The sequence below is a fragment of the Boleophthalmus pectinirostris genome, unplaced genomic scaffold, assembly GCF_026225935.1.
Source record: "Boleophthalmus pectinirostris isolate CB_2022bp ecotype Guang Dong unplaced genomic scaffold, ASM2622593v1 HiC_scaffold_13, whole genome shotgun sequence".
Taxonomy (NCBI): Eukaryota; Metazoa; Chordata; class Actinopteri; order Gobiiformes; family Gobiidae; genus Boleophthalmus; species Boleophthalmus pectinirostris.
The window spans coordinates 22143846-22160430 of record NW_026571036.1 but is presented as its reverse complement, the minus strand read 5'-3'; the positions used below and the strand labels follow the sequence as shown (position 1 = coordinate 22160430).

At 37.2% G+C, this 16585-nt stretch overlaps 1 protein-coding gene across 1 annotated transcript in view; it reads right to left on the bottom strand.

Annotated features, from left to right (window-relative positions):
* Positions 1-8292: 8292 nt before the first annotated feature.
* The window catches only part of LOC110155084 (tumor necrosis factor receptor superfamily, member 21), a 38397-nt gene continuing 30104 nt past the window's right edge, over positions 8293-16585 (bottom strand). The window contains exons 5-7 of the mRNA XM_055149269.1: positions 13266-13384; positions 13033-13169; positions 8293-11768 (exon numbers count right to left, since the gene is read on the bottom strand). Coding sequence (XP_055005244.1) covers positions 11539-11768; positions 13033-13169; positions 13266-13384 — 486 coding nt within the window. The 3' untranslated portion in view covers positions 8293-11538. The remainder of the gene's footprint in view (positions 11769-13032; positions 13170-13265; positions 13385-16585) is intronic.

Genomic DNA, 16585 nt, shown 5'->3' with positions numbered 1-16585 from the left:
AGCGATCAGCAAATTAGCCATGTGATTTTAAGTTTAATTTCTGTAAAACTTAAACAAATGTGCACAAAACTGCATTAAACACATATATATTTGAGTCGTCCTCGTAAGAAATAAAAAAGTCTCAAGTGTCAAGTGTCGTCGGTTTGTTTCACTTAATGCACCTTATAATCCAGTGAAAATAGGCAAGAGAATCCAACCCCCCCCCACACACAATAATGTACCACACACACACACGTGCGTATGCACACACGCCCACACACACACACATACGCATAGGCACACACGTACGCACACACACACACGCATATGCACACACATACACTTATATGCACACACGTGCACACACGCACATACACACACACATACACACACGCACGCATATACACACACAGACACGCACATAAGGTTCACACTGTCACCAACCCCTGTCATCTTTGTCCCTATTTGTATGTAATGTTCAGTCGTAATGTCTGTCTTGTATCTTGAATGTTGTTTGGTTCCTATTTGTTGTAATCTATGTAGTTTGCAAATAAAAATTATTAAAAAAATAAAAAAAATAGACAAGAGAATTCAACATTATTGATATTGCGCTTTATAATCCCTTGCGCCTTATAGTCCAAAAAATAAAAAATAAATAAAAAATACAGTAATACTAATTGTTTAGAGAGACATGATCACTCAGTCAACAATAAAATATCCTCATTAATGTTCAATAATGGTCACAAATTTATTATTGACTCATGGTCGTGAAGATTTGTGACTTTTAAAATATAGGTTCCCAGAAAAAAAGTTTAGGAAACACTGTGGTTTTCAGTTGGTACTAGCTTGTCCTCTTATATTATACAGGAAAGCATAAATATAAAGGCTTCTGTTAGTAGTAACAATCGGTTAAATGAAAAAAAAAAAAAACCCTACCATCGAGCAAACGAATCCTAATGCTGCCAGGTCAGAGTGTTTCTACAAAATCAATCCAGCTGATGAATCAGGCTAGGAAACCGGAGTGCCCGGAGGAAACCCACCCAGACACGAGGAGAACATGCCAACTCACAGGATAATGACTTCTTCTTCTACTATTGCAGAGTAGATTTAAATATATGGAGTCAATAATGTGTTACCATGTTACCAGTATTGGACTGCACTTACATCATAAACAAACCTTCTGTTAATAGTTAATAAATCAATATAACATTATAACCATACAACACGCCAACTTTCATTCCTCATTCTTCTTGATAATTTATTTTATTTCCTGCTGTAAAACTAATGACCCAAGTGAATATAATTCAATACCACAGCCATTTTATATTGATGAAAAATGCATGAAAATATTTGGAAATAAATTCTACTACTTGATAGAGGTAACTATATAAACAGCCATGCTTGGGACCAGAAGTGGGACCAAGTTGTTGTTTTGCAATTCTCAAGTAAGTCTCAAGTCTATGACCTCAAGTCCGAGTCAAGTCCCAAGTCAGATACAGGCAAGTCCAAGTCGAGTCTCGAGTCACTGGCCCATAAATCCAAGTCAAGTCTAAGTTGTCTGCTTTGAGCTTCAAGTCATTTCAAGTCTTTAAACCAAAGTACCAAATATAGCTTTGATTTTTGCAACTTATTTGACTTTTAAGATAAATTCTACTTAAAAAACAGTGTATTTGTATATGAGTATTTAAAGAGTACATAAGAGTTGTAGAAATAAATGTAGTTATATTTTCCTTTTTAAATGCCTTGAGAAGATCTTAGTGTGAATCATTACAGTGGGAACAGAAAGAATTCACATTTAAAAGTGCTTCTCAAATCTTCTCAAGTCACAGGCCTCAAGTTCGAGTCAAGTCCCAAGTCATTGACCTTCAAGTCCAAGTCGAGTCCCAAGTCTTAGTCCATTTTATCAAGTCAAGTCTCAAGTCCTAAAAATAGTGATTCAAATCTGACTGTCACGACTTGCAAGTCCCCGCCTCTGCTGGGACAAATGGAGTGTTACTAGTTGGTGACATTAACATTCCTAAAATCATTAACTATGATCCAGTATAACGTAGTTCAGTTTTTTACTTTACATATAATGTTACTGATTATTGATATGAATAAATGTGTAACGATCAGAATGTGAACCGGGAAACAAGGAAAGGAAAAAGCATGGAGCACTTTCAGTTGAAGCAGTGCTTGAAAAATCAATAAAATGTTATCATGAAATTGATATTTGCCACCAACATTTACAAACCAAGTAGCTTCTTAGAGGCTTTGTGTTAGTGTGTGTACATTGTGTTTTGTTTGACTCACACACATTTGAGTTGCCTTTTATTCATGAAGTGGTAGTTTTCAAGTTAACAGCTACATTTTGCCTTTAGTTCAGTAGAGATAGGCAATTCCAGGGCCTAAATCCTCCAAATGATGCCAGTGAAGGTGTATGAAGTTTAAAAATACAATGGAGCACTTCCTGTATTACCACATGACATCAAAAGCCAAAGTTTTCTGTTTGAGAGAAGAACTCAGCTTGACTATGGGCCCAGTCAAGCGGTAACGGAGGGAAAAAGGGCTAGCTTTTTACTTTCAAATAGCTCTTATTCAGAAACTAGAGGGACTATTGAAATAAGTAAAGTATCAGAATGTAGGAAAGAGTTACACTCCAACAGGGTAAAGTTAAACCTGCGATATTCTTTCAAGTTGTTGACAAAAAATTTTAAAACTCATGTCGGTAACGGAGGGAATGAAATATGCAGCACTTTTTGGGCAATAAATACAAACAGCGATAACGCGATTCTCACTTACATATCCTTAACAAACTGGTTTGAATATTTGCTTCATATAGTTTTCTACCATATGGTACAAGATTAGGTTGAAAAACCTCTTACTTTTTGAGTCATGAGATTTTTTTTATTAAGAAAGGTCATGGTAACGGAGGGAAAAGTAATTGTGCAAGCAAGTAGAAGGTGCATGATTTTGCATAATTTGTCAGCTTTTTTCTTCCGAATACTTTAATATTACTTCAAAATGAAAGGAAACTATTTCTATAAAATATGTCAGTCCTTCCAAGCAAATTTTTATCATTTTAAATACATAAAAAAAATAAAAAAGTACCTTCATCAACAGTTCAAAGATCGAATAACACAAAATATGATGAAATACATCCATTTATTTACATGATTTGCAGGTCTTTGAAATTTGGGAAATAATTTTTGTTCCATGTTTCATACATGGTCTGTTTAAAACGTATGGAACGTAAGAACCAAAAATGGTACAGCAAAAAGGTAAACAGTTTCATAAACTAGAGTACATATGTATCTGTTGAATACATTTTTATATCAGATGCATTAACTTGAGTTTTTGGCCTTGCTGTAAACTTCTGCTTGACCGGGCCCATATGCAGGGTTTGTGTGTTAAACATTTGCGAATGAAACAAAACATAAGACCCCTCAACAGAAAGGTTTATCCAGCTTTAACTTTCTTTTTTTTTGTTACTTCACAACATAAATAGCACCGCACAACCAAAATGGAATTGATCTAGCCATCAGATACAAGTTTACCCTTCAGATGTCCGTGCAATGGTATAAACATGTTCTTGTGAATAGTCAGAGTGGCTTCCATTATGGCCGAAAGCATCTCCGTTACATCACCTACAGGGAGACTATTGTCCTTCTGTGAGTAACAAAAGAGTTCTGAAGTGCTGGAGACCAAAGCAGTTAAAACGGCTCCAAACATGGCTACAAGCTCACAAGAGTCTATTTTGTGTAATATTGGACCCTTAACATTTCTAGTAGAGGATCCGCTACCTGTCTCCATGGACATGTTATTGCTTTGTCTAGAATGTTCCACAGTATATATCAAACCTAACTAGCATGAGGGAGACAACCAGGTTACTGCACTTTGCTACATTACAATTCAGATCTGTGGAGAGTCGCCCCTATTCAGAAGGAATTATTATATTTTTGAGCAATAGAAACACTTGTATTGAATAAATGCTAGATAGAAATGTTTAATGTCATATCATGGAACATTCCAGGCAAAACAGTAACACGGGTTAGGGTTCTGGGTTTACAGTGAGATCACATTGGTTTGCCTTGGATTTTCATATTTTGGAAATATGACAATAAACCTAACAAAAAGTGATACCATGTCAGGTCAATTTACAGGTCAGTATCTGTGGAGAGAAAAGCCTACTTGTGTTTTTGAAAAGTTCCATATCTGAGCTTTATATTTTTTCTGAGTTTCAGTGGCTTAACAGTTATGAGCCTTTGAGCTGTACAAACCACGTGTTGCAAAATACACTTTTGACACATGTGCACGTGTAGGTTTAGGCCATATTCACAATCAGATAATGATTTAAACTATTCTGTTTGGTATCATTTTAAAGAAAATAGTACTGTCTGTCATTTAAGGCCAATTGTGACTTGTGTCTATGACAATTACAGTGGTAACCATAGCTTTTCAAAATTTTTCACAATTTTTGCCTCAACAGTTTTATTACTTTTTACCCTGAGAGATCTATGAACACGATAGACACGTGTGATATTGAATTACTCTGTGGAATCAGCTGCACAAAAGGCAATAATATTGCCATGGGGACAAGCAGGGGGCAGACTCCAACCAGAAAAGTTACACTGAGGAACTTTTAAAAACAATACTTTGTAAAATATGTAATGTTCATTAGAAAACTTTATGTGTAAATGACCAATTTGGTAATATTTCAAAGTAGATTATACCCTGGCTACCACCCCAGTCAATATTTGGTGTCTCCATGGTAACCTGCCTGTGTGATTCATCTGAGTGAGAGGTGCCACTCAGAAAGTCCCTTGGTGAATGTCAATGAATAATTAATCGACCAAGCACTGCTGTGAAGTTTGTCAAGACCTAACATAAATCTTAGCTGTCATCGTCATTAGTTTAAAATACACTATGGGACTAGTTATTTTAAATGTATTTTTTAATGTTATAGTTTACGTAATATTACTCCCCAGAAGCATTTGCAGTATAGAATTTCCTCATTGTCTCGTCAGGTGACAGTCTCGGTATTAAGCACCAGCCTCCATCAACAGTGATATTTCAGGTATGTTTGCATGTTTACAGTAATCCCTCCAAGGCTGCACGTAATGTCAAAGTTTTCCTGAACACGAAAACTTTGAGAAACCCCCGGTCCATCCCACACCATTCAGTCAGTCTATGATAAATATGACGTGTAGTGGTAATACTGGGTCCCATTAATCAGAGTAAATTATTTGGTAAATTATCAAAGTGTTCTTTCAAACAGAAAACACTCTGTTCCACATTGTGGTAATACAGGAAGTGCTAAACTGTGTTTTTGAAACTCTATACATCTTCACTTAATTGAAACCTACCACTTCATAACATTACAAAAAGAGCATTTTGAGTTTTGGAGATATAGCGGCAAATAATCATAAAGGATTACTCATGTGAATGAAATAAAACACAACTGCAGGTATGTTTTTGAGTTTATGTTTATAACATGGCTTAAAATTCACAAGTGTATTTTGTGTAACATTTAAGGCAAATTCTTCCCATTGCAAATCTGTAATTACCTCCTGCCATATCGAATGACAATGTCAGATGTTTTAATAAACCAAAAAACACTGCACCTGTTTTTGTAAGTGCTTTCCTGTTTTGTAAGTGCTTTCTTGAAATATTTTACTACATTTTGGGCGGTATGAACAGGAATGGTATGTAATTATGCAAGTATGAGTAGGAGACAGGCTGTAATACAAAAATACTTCAGCAAAAGGGTTAAATAAAGCATGCTTTCCTTACCTGCTGTAGTTCCTGGACGGTCATGCTAAAACTAACTTGGCTAATGATAAACGTAATGTAAATAGTGAAATTTAAGCACAGACCAGCTGTATGCAAACATGATCTTCTCTAAGGGCTCCTGTAGGTGTGAAAAAGAGGGAGGGGTCAAGTGTGAGTTTAAATATTTCATGAGTGTCTTGTGTCTTGTGGCCTGAATGAGCTACCCAAGTTTGACTAAAAAATGGGCTCTTGGTGCTGAGTCATCACAGCAAAACTAATGGTTCATTTGTTGTGACAGCATTCATGCTTTCACTTGGATTAGCTTAAAGGCCATGATGTGCCTGTGACGTCGCGGCCTTGCCCTGATCCACTTCTGCTGGTCCGGCGAGTCAGACCGCCAATAGACCGCCATTGTAAATTTAGCACATTTTCGTGTAGTTCCTTTAATTTTCGCATTAAGCCAGAAAAACTGTAATCAGCAGAGAAATAAACACACAGAGGTTGTGTTGTATTGGATCCCAGTTGAAGCTGACAGACGAGACAAGTGGAGCTGTTATCAGTGTTTGAAATACACGCCAATACAGACTCAAATGTGACAAAAAAAAAAACAAAAAAACACAGCTTACAAAATGAACCACATTTAGCCTGGTGTGAGAAATGCTACAGTCGGACTAGATCCAAACCAGAATCTGCTGCTGTTACCCAAACTCATTGCTTCTGCTCCGAGGTGATGTGCGGTTAGTTACAAAGTTCTAAATGCTGCTGTTTTCTGAGTTCATGGTGGTAACTTGAGATGAGGATGGCCCATGGTTTTAACAGGGAACACAGATACCTTTCGCAATTGGAGGAACATCGGGAACGTCGGACTGACCCTGAGATGGAGTTTGGACTTTTTTTCTTTTTTTTTTTTTTTGAGGCCCCCCCGTATTTTGCACACTGGCTACCATAAATCTGGGAATTTATAACCCGACCACAGACAAGCCATGTTACTAGAATAACTGCAGGCTCTCTTTAATCTATATTATGCAAAATTTACTCTTGTGAGCTTTAAGGAAGTCAAAAGCATACCTCGAGTCTTTTGTTTCGTTCACACATGTTTGATTAATCCTATTATTTAGTCTGTCTACATTTCCAGAGTTCAAACTGCTCGGTTCTACCTTGCAATCTCATCAAGCAGTTGTTTTAAAGTTAACAGCTACATTTTACCTTTTGCTCAGTAGATATGGGAAATTCCAGGCCTGAAATTATCAAAATTATTCTGGTGAAGGTGTGTGGAGTTTAAAAACACATCACTGCATTTTCCTGGTGGAACAGAGTGTTTTCTGTTTAAAAGAAGAACACATCTTACATATGCAGGTTTGTGTGTTGAACATGTGTGAATGAAACAAAGCACAACTCTAGATATGTTTTTGATGAGAAAACAACTACTTGCTTTTGCCTTTTTACTGTGCCACTACAGTGCATACTACTGGTCTACTAGAACTGGTAAAACAAAAAAAACAAAAAACAAATATTGACCCCCATTTTAGGACTGTTTGTGTATGACAGCAGTTGAAGATGAGTGCAAGATGATCATTTAAAAGGTGCATTGTGTAACTTTTCACTATGGATATGTTATTGCTTGTCTGAAATGTGTCACAATATGATATTAAACCTTTCTATCTCCATGGAAACCAAACCATACCAAATTACAGGTCAGATCTGTGGAGAGGCAACCCCGCCCACAGTCAGAATGTCTTAAATGTTTTTCTAGGTATTTTTGAGCGATAAAACCACCTGTAAGCGACTAAATGTGTGGTAAAGCTCTTTAACATCAACATTCCGGGCAGATCAATGACATCTCCATAGAAACAAGGAGGTGACGGACCCCCAACCAAAAAGTTACATAGTGCACCTTTAAAAAAACAACAAAAAAAAGTTGTTAAGTTGTTATCTTAAAATAGCACACGCACCCGTTGTATTTTGCCTGGTGCAAGATCTATCATTGGTTATTTGTTTGATCTTGTTCCTTATTCTATCCATCCTGACTACAAGCAAAAAGAACTGAAACTACTTTATTATCACTTGTTGCTAGCCTGTAACATAAAGTACTTCTAACATATCTAATAAAGAATCTATCAGTAACTTTCACAAGGCATTTGACACTTTCTTTCACATGTTTCTTATCTTTGTTGTGATAACAGGCAGGAAATGAATATGGTTTATATAAGTAGGGCAGGGGTGTGACAGTGACGCTTGCGTGATTGCTCCAACATAGTCAGAATTTTTCTTTCTTTCTTGTAAAACAGTATAACCTGACATAACCATAAGCAAATTAAACACAAATGTTTTTGGTTTATTTTAAATGCAAAGACATGTCGTTTTTATTATCTTCAGTGTAGCAAGATGTATTTTCATATTTTAAGTACAAAAAATCTTATTTCATTGGCAGATCATTTCACCTGTTAAAAGAAATATAATTCAATCTCTAATATTATTATAAGAAATACACAATAATCAAAAGTTTATGACAAATATATTGAGCTTTATTGAGATTACATCATAGTAAACATACCAGTTACATCTGTCAAGTCTTTTCAAAACTTATCTTATCTCAAAAACCCAAACCACGACAACAAATACTAGATTTCCACAGCATTTTCATCAACATCCTCAGTCCTTACTTCAGTCTGGTAAAGGTTAAATACTATTAATATTATTATTATTATTATTATTATTATTATTATTAGGCCAACGGTGGTAGTCCATGTACAGCACCAAGTAGATTCCAGCCTCAGTGGGACAGTTTTTGGTGGTGCAGTTTTTGAATTAAAAAAAGTTCATTGTTTCTCCATTGTCCATCAAGTAAAACGGAAAAAGGATTACCAACAGGAGTATGCATATGTGCCACCTGAGTATTCAAGTGGTTGAATACTTGAAATGCCCATAGACAAAATAAGAATGAGATGCTACAGTTGAAATTATCAAAATTACATAGATTAAAATCCATACAATAAAATGAATATTAAAAAATGATCAGTGCATGTTTAAATATAATGCTGTAGATTAAAGAGGACAAAGAGTTCTGAAATGGTAAGAGAAAACATCGTCAATGCTACAAAATCAAAGCAAATGTGCGTGAAGACAATTTTGTTTGTAATAAATTACTGTAGTAAGTCGGACAAAAAGGCATAAACCAGTTTAAAGTATGGGGTTGTATCAGACAGCACTGAAAGAGCACAAAGCTAAACTGACAGATTATATTTACTTGTAATTAAGAAGCCTGATTCTTAAATTAACTTGTTTTGAATGAAATGTTTCACAGTATGGCATTAAACTTACCTGTCTTGCATGAGTTTTCTTATGAGTGTTTTTATTGCTCAAAAATACCGTAAAAAACATGCATTCTTTCTTTGAGCTGGGTCACCTCTTCACATATCTGACCCGTAATTTGGCCTGTTCGTGCTTCCTACCCGTCTTGAAAATGTATATATGTAATGCCATACTGTCGAACATTCCCGGCAAAGCAATAATGTTTCCATGGGGATGATGTTTTTATGGAGACAGCAGGTGGCGTATTCTCCATAAGAAAAGTTACGCAATGCATCATATAATAAGTGACAGTTTTGGTTAGTCCCAAATTTACTTCTTGGTTAGTCCACAGAAGAAAGTTAAAATACTGACAGTGTTTTCCAACGTTGTCTGGCCAGTTGAGATGACACTCAATATAATTTAAAATTCCTAATTATTTTTGAAAAAAAACAAACTTTGTATTTAACATTGTATAAAAGCTAATATCTTCTTACAAATAGTAAAACTTGACCCAAATAATTCAGAAAGGTGTCGTGCAGACGTTAAGTATACTGTGCTGCAGATGAGGTGACACACAAGAAAACTAGTCTGAACACCTGTCACAGTCTTATCTCCGATACACATAGCTGTCAGTGCTCAAATAGCTGGCCTCCATTTCACCCACAATGGCTACATAAAAGCATTACACCTGAAAATGTAAGAATTTAAGCTTGCATCAAATATGTTATGCTTTCAATTATGTTTTTGACCTATCTGTTGCTATCCAATGCAACCCCATGATGCTGGCTGTACCAAACCAATAGATTATCTTATCTTACAAAACTACCACATATTAATGCATACATTGGATCTGAAGCATAATCAGTGAAAAAAATTGCTTTGCCTATATCGCCACCTGCTGGTCTGATGCAGTAACAACAGAAACACAATGGTGAAAGATTATTTGTCAAGTTTAGGCACATAACATAATATTCAATTTGAAAAAAAGACTGAAGTGAGTTGTCTGTACTTGTTATCATCCACTAATAACTACCAACCAGTGCTGTCCAAAGTATAGCTTATAGTGAAATGGAGTAATTGAACTTTTAACCCTGCATGGCACTAACTTTTAACAGTATCAATGTCGAACACGTCGCCCCCATGTGGAGATTTTAAAAAGTGCTTTTGTAGACCAAGTTACAGGTCAAATTTGTGGAGAGGCAACCAAACTTACAGTCAGTATGCCTATTTTTCCAGGTATTTTTGAGCTCTAAAATCACTTGCAATTGAATAAACATAATGTGATAGAGCCGTTTAGTGTCATACTAATGACATATCCATGGGAATAAGCAGGTGACGGACCCCCAACCAAAAAGTTACATAGTGCACCTTTAAAGGGTTCAAAATAGGAATTGTGTCCTCATTTAAGGTCACAAACAATACCACCTTAAATGAAGCAGGATGTCTGGATTGGACCCTGTAGAAAAAGAAGCATTGTCACTGATGATACAAAGGGTTTGGGTTGAGTCTTAGTCACAGTCTGTTTTGTCAATCACATGATGTTTATCTGGACTCAAGCCAAAATGTCAATCATTTTCCAGGACATACCATTTAGCATTTACTAAACAATGAATATGTTCCTTTGAAATTTCATACCATAACTGGGCAAACGTAGTTTACATAACTCACTCAAACGATAGATTCACTTAAACTTCCTGCTGGTACAAGCATTATTTCTGTGCATTATTTTATTTTTACCCTTACTTTAAAAATGTTTTTAACAAAGCATGCCAATCATTACATTTGCACCAAACTGCCAGAGCACATTCCTTGTTTGTGAATGCTTTTATAAGAATCTTATTTTTTCTTGTTAATACATAATTTTGTTTGTGAAATGGTATATGAAAAAAAAAGAGTCCATTTAAACACTGTGATTGCTGTGTCACTCCTCTGTATTTTGGTCTTGATCAGGTCTAGGATAGGTTTGAGACAGGTCTAGAACAGATCAATAGGCCAAAATCAAGTTTAGAACAAATGTGGACCCAGTCTAGAACAGATCTAAATCAGATCTAGGACAGGTCAGAATCAGGTCTGAACTAGGTGTGGAACAGGTCTACAACAGGTCTGAATCAGGTCTAGAAGAGGTCTTCTCCAGGTCTAGATCAGGTCTGACTCTGATCTACAGGTCTAGATCAGGTCCAAAATATGCCTGACTGAGGTCTAGAACAAGTCTGGATCAGATCTAGAATACATCTGGATCAGGTCTAGAATAAGTCTGAAACAGGTCTAGAACAGGTCTTAATAGGCCAAAATCAGGTTTAGAATAGGTCTGGATCCAATCGAAGACAGGCCTTGATCCACCCTAAAACAAGTCTAAATCAGATCTAGAACAGGTCTAACACCTCTAAACAATTCTGAATGAATAAAGTCTAGAATATGTGTAGATTTGTTCTAGATGTTCTGTTTGCCTTGATCTGGTCTATGGCAAGTCTGAATCAGGTCTAGAACATGTCTGGATGGATCAGTTCTGTCTCCGGTCTAGAGCAGGTCAGGCAGGTGGCTGTAGACCGAGTCCAGCAGGGTCTGACTGGCCTCCTGGCTCTTGACTCCTGCGATTTCGAAGAGGCGGTCGAGTTTGTCCTCGGCGGTGGGGATCTGCTCCAGAGTGTGCAGCTCCTCTGGGTTCAGGATGTGCAGCATGTCGTCAAAGATGGGCTGAAGGTCACAGGGGTCCAGGCGCACCTGACGCAGCACTGTGTCCTTTTTCTCTGCACATACAAACACACGCACATGTTGGAAAGCTTTATTAGTATTAATGCTCAAATTATGTTGTAATTATTGTCAAGATTCCACTCAAGATTCTACCTCAGGTCTCATTCCGTTTGAGGATACGTTCACATTTGCACATACACAACACCAAAATCAAGACCAAACTTGGACCTAAACCTGAACTAAAGCAAGACTCGAATATGACCAAACCGAGCATACGGGAAGACTAAACTAGGAACTTAAAGCAGGACCAAACATGTGTGAGTGCACCCTTATATTCTATGTGAATGTCAAACAAAATGCATCATCATGTACAGAGCTTCATTTCACTCCTGTTTATAGTCACAGCTAAGGCAGGCTGACAGACACGTGACATTTACTATAGATCACAGACACTTACTTTATCTAAAGACACACCAGGATACCGTGCATTTGTAAGTGAGTGAAAACGTTTACTGAATGAGCTATTTCTGCTTTGTTCAACACTGTTATGTCTGCTTAGGTTGAGGTTTATTCCAAATATGTCATACACAGAATTTCCACAGGAGGGCACAGAGGTATTCTGTATTCTGTAATCAGAATTTGAGAGCGCTCACTGTCTGGATAATTCCGCATTAAATCACACTATCATTGTTCACTACAATAGCACCTTTGTCATGACACTATTTTGAATGGGTCTGGAAATTACCACCTTTGTATTGAATAAAAGATATACTGGTTTGGCATCAAACAAAGTACTTCGGATGCATACTTATAATTTCAGAACAAGAGTTTACCATGTCTGGATCTTTAACACAAATGACATGTGATACTAGTGCTCTTAGAAACATGGTTTACTCACAATGGGTCTTAAGTTCAGACAACCACAAGTATTTGTTGAGGACAATTTTCACATAATCTGTGCATGTCTATGGATGCTATGAGAATCCTACAGTACAAGTAATGTACTATGATAAGATTTGAGCTGTATATGGTTGACCAAATAGCGTGTATGACTCATAAGAAATTAAAGCTAACAATTAAAGTGTTTCATTCTGTTATTTATCAATTACAGCTCATTGTATGTTTAGATTAGATGGCATAACTTTGGTTAGGTTCATTGTCTATATTTTTGTCACTTTTACTTTTCTTATTGTGACAGGCCTACTCCCTCTGCCTTAGGAATTTAATGTGACAGAAAAATGCATTCATTGTAACTGATTTGAAACTGAAATTAAAAAGTCTTCTATATACCAAGTCCCGCGGAACTCTTGTCCCTCTCACCTTTGGTAATGAAGGATCCGTTTCTGCTGAGGGCGGAGTCTTTGCTAGAGGTGGAGTCACAGCGCAGCAGCGGCTCTGATTCATCGGGAAAGAAGCCCTTAGCCCGATCAATTGGTGAAGGCTCCGTGCCCACGCCACTGGTCCCGCCCACACTGGCCCCGCCTACACTGGCCCCGCCCACACTGGACCATCCCACACTGGACCCTCCTACACTGGACCCGCCCACACTAGACCCGCCCACACTGCTGCTGCTGCCCCCTACGCTGTTAAAGCCAGGGGACTCCAGAGGTCTGTGGATGGGGCTGAGGCTCTGGCTGCCGTTCACCGCAGGCATCAGCTGGTTCAGATCAAACTGTGGACAGACACATAAAACACACAACAAAAGTCAAACTAAAGACAAGTACTGAAAAGTAGTGAAAAGTAGAAGTAAAACTGGGCAATATGGTGATAACAATACAATCTTATTCCTGTGACAATAAAGTCATCTGCTTATTCCACATCTATGTTATAATGTTGTTTCCTCATAAAAAAAAAAAAATTAAAAATAAAATAAAAAAAAACACCCAGTTCCACCTTGTGATATCATGTGGTAATAAAGAAAGTGCTCTACTGTGTTTTTAAACTCCATACGTCATCATTTGGATAATTTCAGCCCTGGGATTGCCCATCTCAACTCACCTAAAGGTAAAGGTAGCTACTGAAAACTACTACGAGATGTAGACAGACTAATATTAAAGGGTTACTCAAACATGTGGATGAAAAAACACAAATCCAGAATATGTTTTTACTTTAGTCAAGAGCAACAGTAGCTAGATCAGTGTATTTTAATCATGTACATGATTTTATTTATGTTCAGTAATCAGTAAAATCAGGGTATACTGTAATTTTAACAGTAGGTCTGCCTTTAGTATTAAAAGGAAAACTATAAGAGGAAAAGTATATATTGTTTTTGTCCTCTTTGTGGGTGTCAGTGAGTGTCAGTGAGTGTCTGCTTATGTGATACATAACACAGCTGATATGCACAGTGTAACTTTAGGTGAAGCAACACTACACCTGTACTTGAGCAAATGAAGGAAGCGGCGAGTAAGGAGTACCTACAATGAACAGATGGTGGCAGCACAGACACATGAAGCAAACTTCAGACTCACGATTTACTGTATGTATATAAAATCTCTCTTCCTTCCCTGTTTTTATACGGGCTACTCAATGATGGTATTTTTCAATAAATCAGAATGAATCAAAGTCCTGACAAATAATATGCCATCATTTTAATACATTTACAGGTAATGTGAGCAACAGTTACCCGTCTCCTCTTGTCTCTCTGAACACCAAAACACAGTTACAGTCAATCTTGTCACAAACATTATTAATTCACTGTAAATCCACTGGTTCCTTATTCATCTTCCTGATAAGATGTCATCCCCTGGCTGTGCTCCCTCCTCCCCCCTCTTCTGTCTCTTCTGTGCGGTGATACTGAAGCTGCAGCTGAACCAGTATTAACTGGTTTGAGGATGAGATCATGAGAGCGGATTGTGTTTTCCAGAGCAGCACAACAGTAGGCCCAAGTCACAGTGGCACAGGTCATTCTATACAATATGATGCATTTATGGTACAGGCTTTGATGGTCAAAAACTCATGAACATCTACACTGCATTGTATATTAAAGGGTTCATTTTACTCTATTTTCTGATCTACTGTTTGTCATAATGTTGTTTCCTCATCCCAGACATACCTGGAATTGTGTTTTGTTTCAGTGACACAAAGCCTGTATATTTAGGTTGGGTTCTTCTCTCAAACAGAAAACACTCTGTCCACCTTGTGATGTCATGTGGTGATACAGGAAATGCTCCATACACCTTCACTAGAATCATTTGGACAGTTTCAGCCCTGGAACTGAAAATCTCTACTGAACACAAGGTAAATCATAGCTATTAACTTTAAAACTACTTCATGACATCACAAGGTGGAACAGATCATTTTGAGTTTTGGAGGTGTAGACAGACTAACAGTGTTGGGACCTGTAAGTCGTGACTTGAACTCAAGTCAGACTTGAGTCACTATTTTTTGGACTTGAGACTTGACTTGATAAAATGGAGTAAGACTTGGGACTCGACTTGGACTTGAAGGTCAGTGACTTGGCACTTGACTTGGACTTCAGCTTTGAGAGTTGAGAAAACTTGAGGCTTAGACTAGCTAACAAGTTAAATGTTGTTAAGTGTTCTTAAATCTTAACTCTTTCTGTTCTAGCCGTAATAATTTGCACTCTTGTCAAGACATTTAAAAAGGAAAAATTTACATTTCTACAACTTTGACATAAATACTCATATATAAATATACCATGGCTTTTTAAGTACAGTTTAGTTTAAAATTCATATAAAATGCAAAAGCTAAGCTATATTTGGTACTTTGGTTTAAAGACTTGAAATGACTTGAAGCTCAAAACAGACGACTTGGACTTGACTTGGATTTATGAGCCAATGACTCGAGACTCAACTTGGACTTGCTTGTATTTGATGTGGAACTTGACTCGGACTTGAGGCCAAAGACTTACTTGAGACTTGCAAAACAACGACTTGGTCCCATCACAAGAGTCCATTTTGCAAAGTAAGGCCCTGTTGTCTAAGTATATAAGTAATAGGGCGCCAGTTGATTAAGAAATGATTGATCAACAAGATGAGACCTGCTCTGAGCATCAATGAATCGAATAAGGAAGGGCGTGGACTGACACTGGCAAACTTCTTAAAACTATGTATATATATATATGACCAAATATTTTCAGGAGCCAAAAAGCACTGACAGGAATTCAACCTAAAACAACTAGAGTAAACAGCAGTTTTAATATGTAAAGGGAGTTTAACATTTCTCTCTCAAAACTTTTACTTTCACGCTACCTCCATCAAATCTGAATTATCGGACTTTCCCTAGCGCTGTCTCTGCTGTTATCTTGACAATGTAAGCATGTCTCATGAACGAAAAGCACAGAGGAGCTGCAAAGTTTTTTTCTTTGTTTTGGGAAGTAAACAGAACACAGATGCAAGAGGAGGTTCTGGGCTTGACGGCGATTAGCTAAAATACAGGAAAATAGCCTTACAGCTCTAGTAGTCAATGTTGTGGTATTTTGCATCCCCTGCATAGTCTTAGCAAGGACACCTCCAGTTCACTGTTAACATTTCTCTGTGGTTAGCTCTGGCGTCATCCAACTATTACAGAAATTTGTCCTTTTAATTTCGTCATCAGAAACGGTATGCTCTGCCTTTCTCATTTTATCTTTGCCATCTTCTCTCCAAGCTAGTTCCTATTTAAACCCCCTTGTGTGGAAGCAGACTCAGGTTTTAATAATAATGCATTTTACTTAATAGCGCCTTTCAAAACTCTCAAACTCACCTTACAAAAAAAGTCAATATCAACGTACAGTGTTGAGTATTCGAGTCACCAGGTCCCTGACTCTCTTGAACTCTAAACTCTAGAACAGCCAAGCAATAGTTAAGTTCTTTATTTGTCTTAATACATGCAAGTGGTACAGGAGAATTACATAGCTCACATGAGTTGTTTA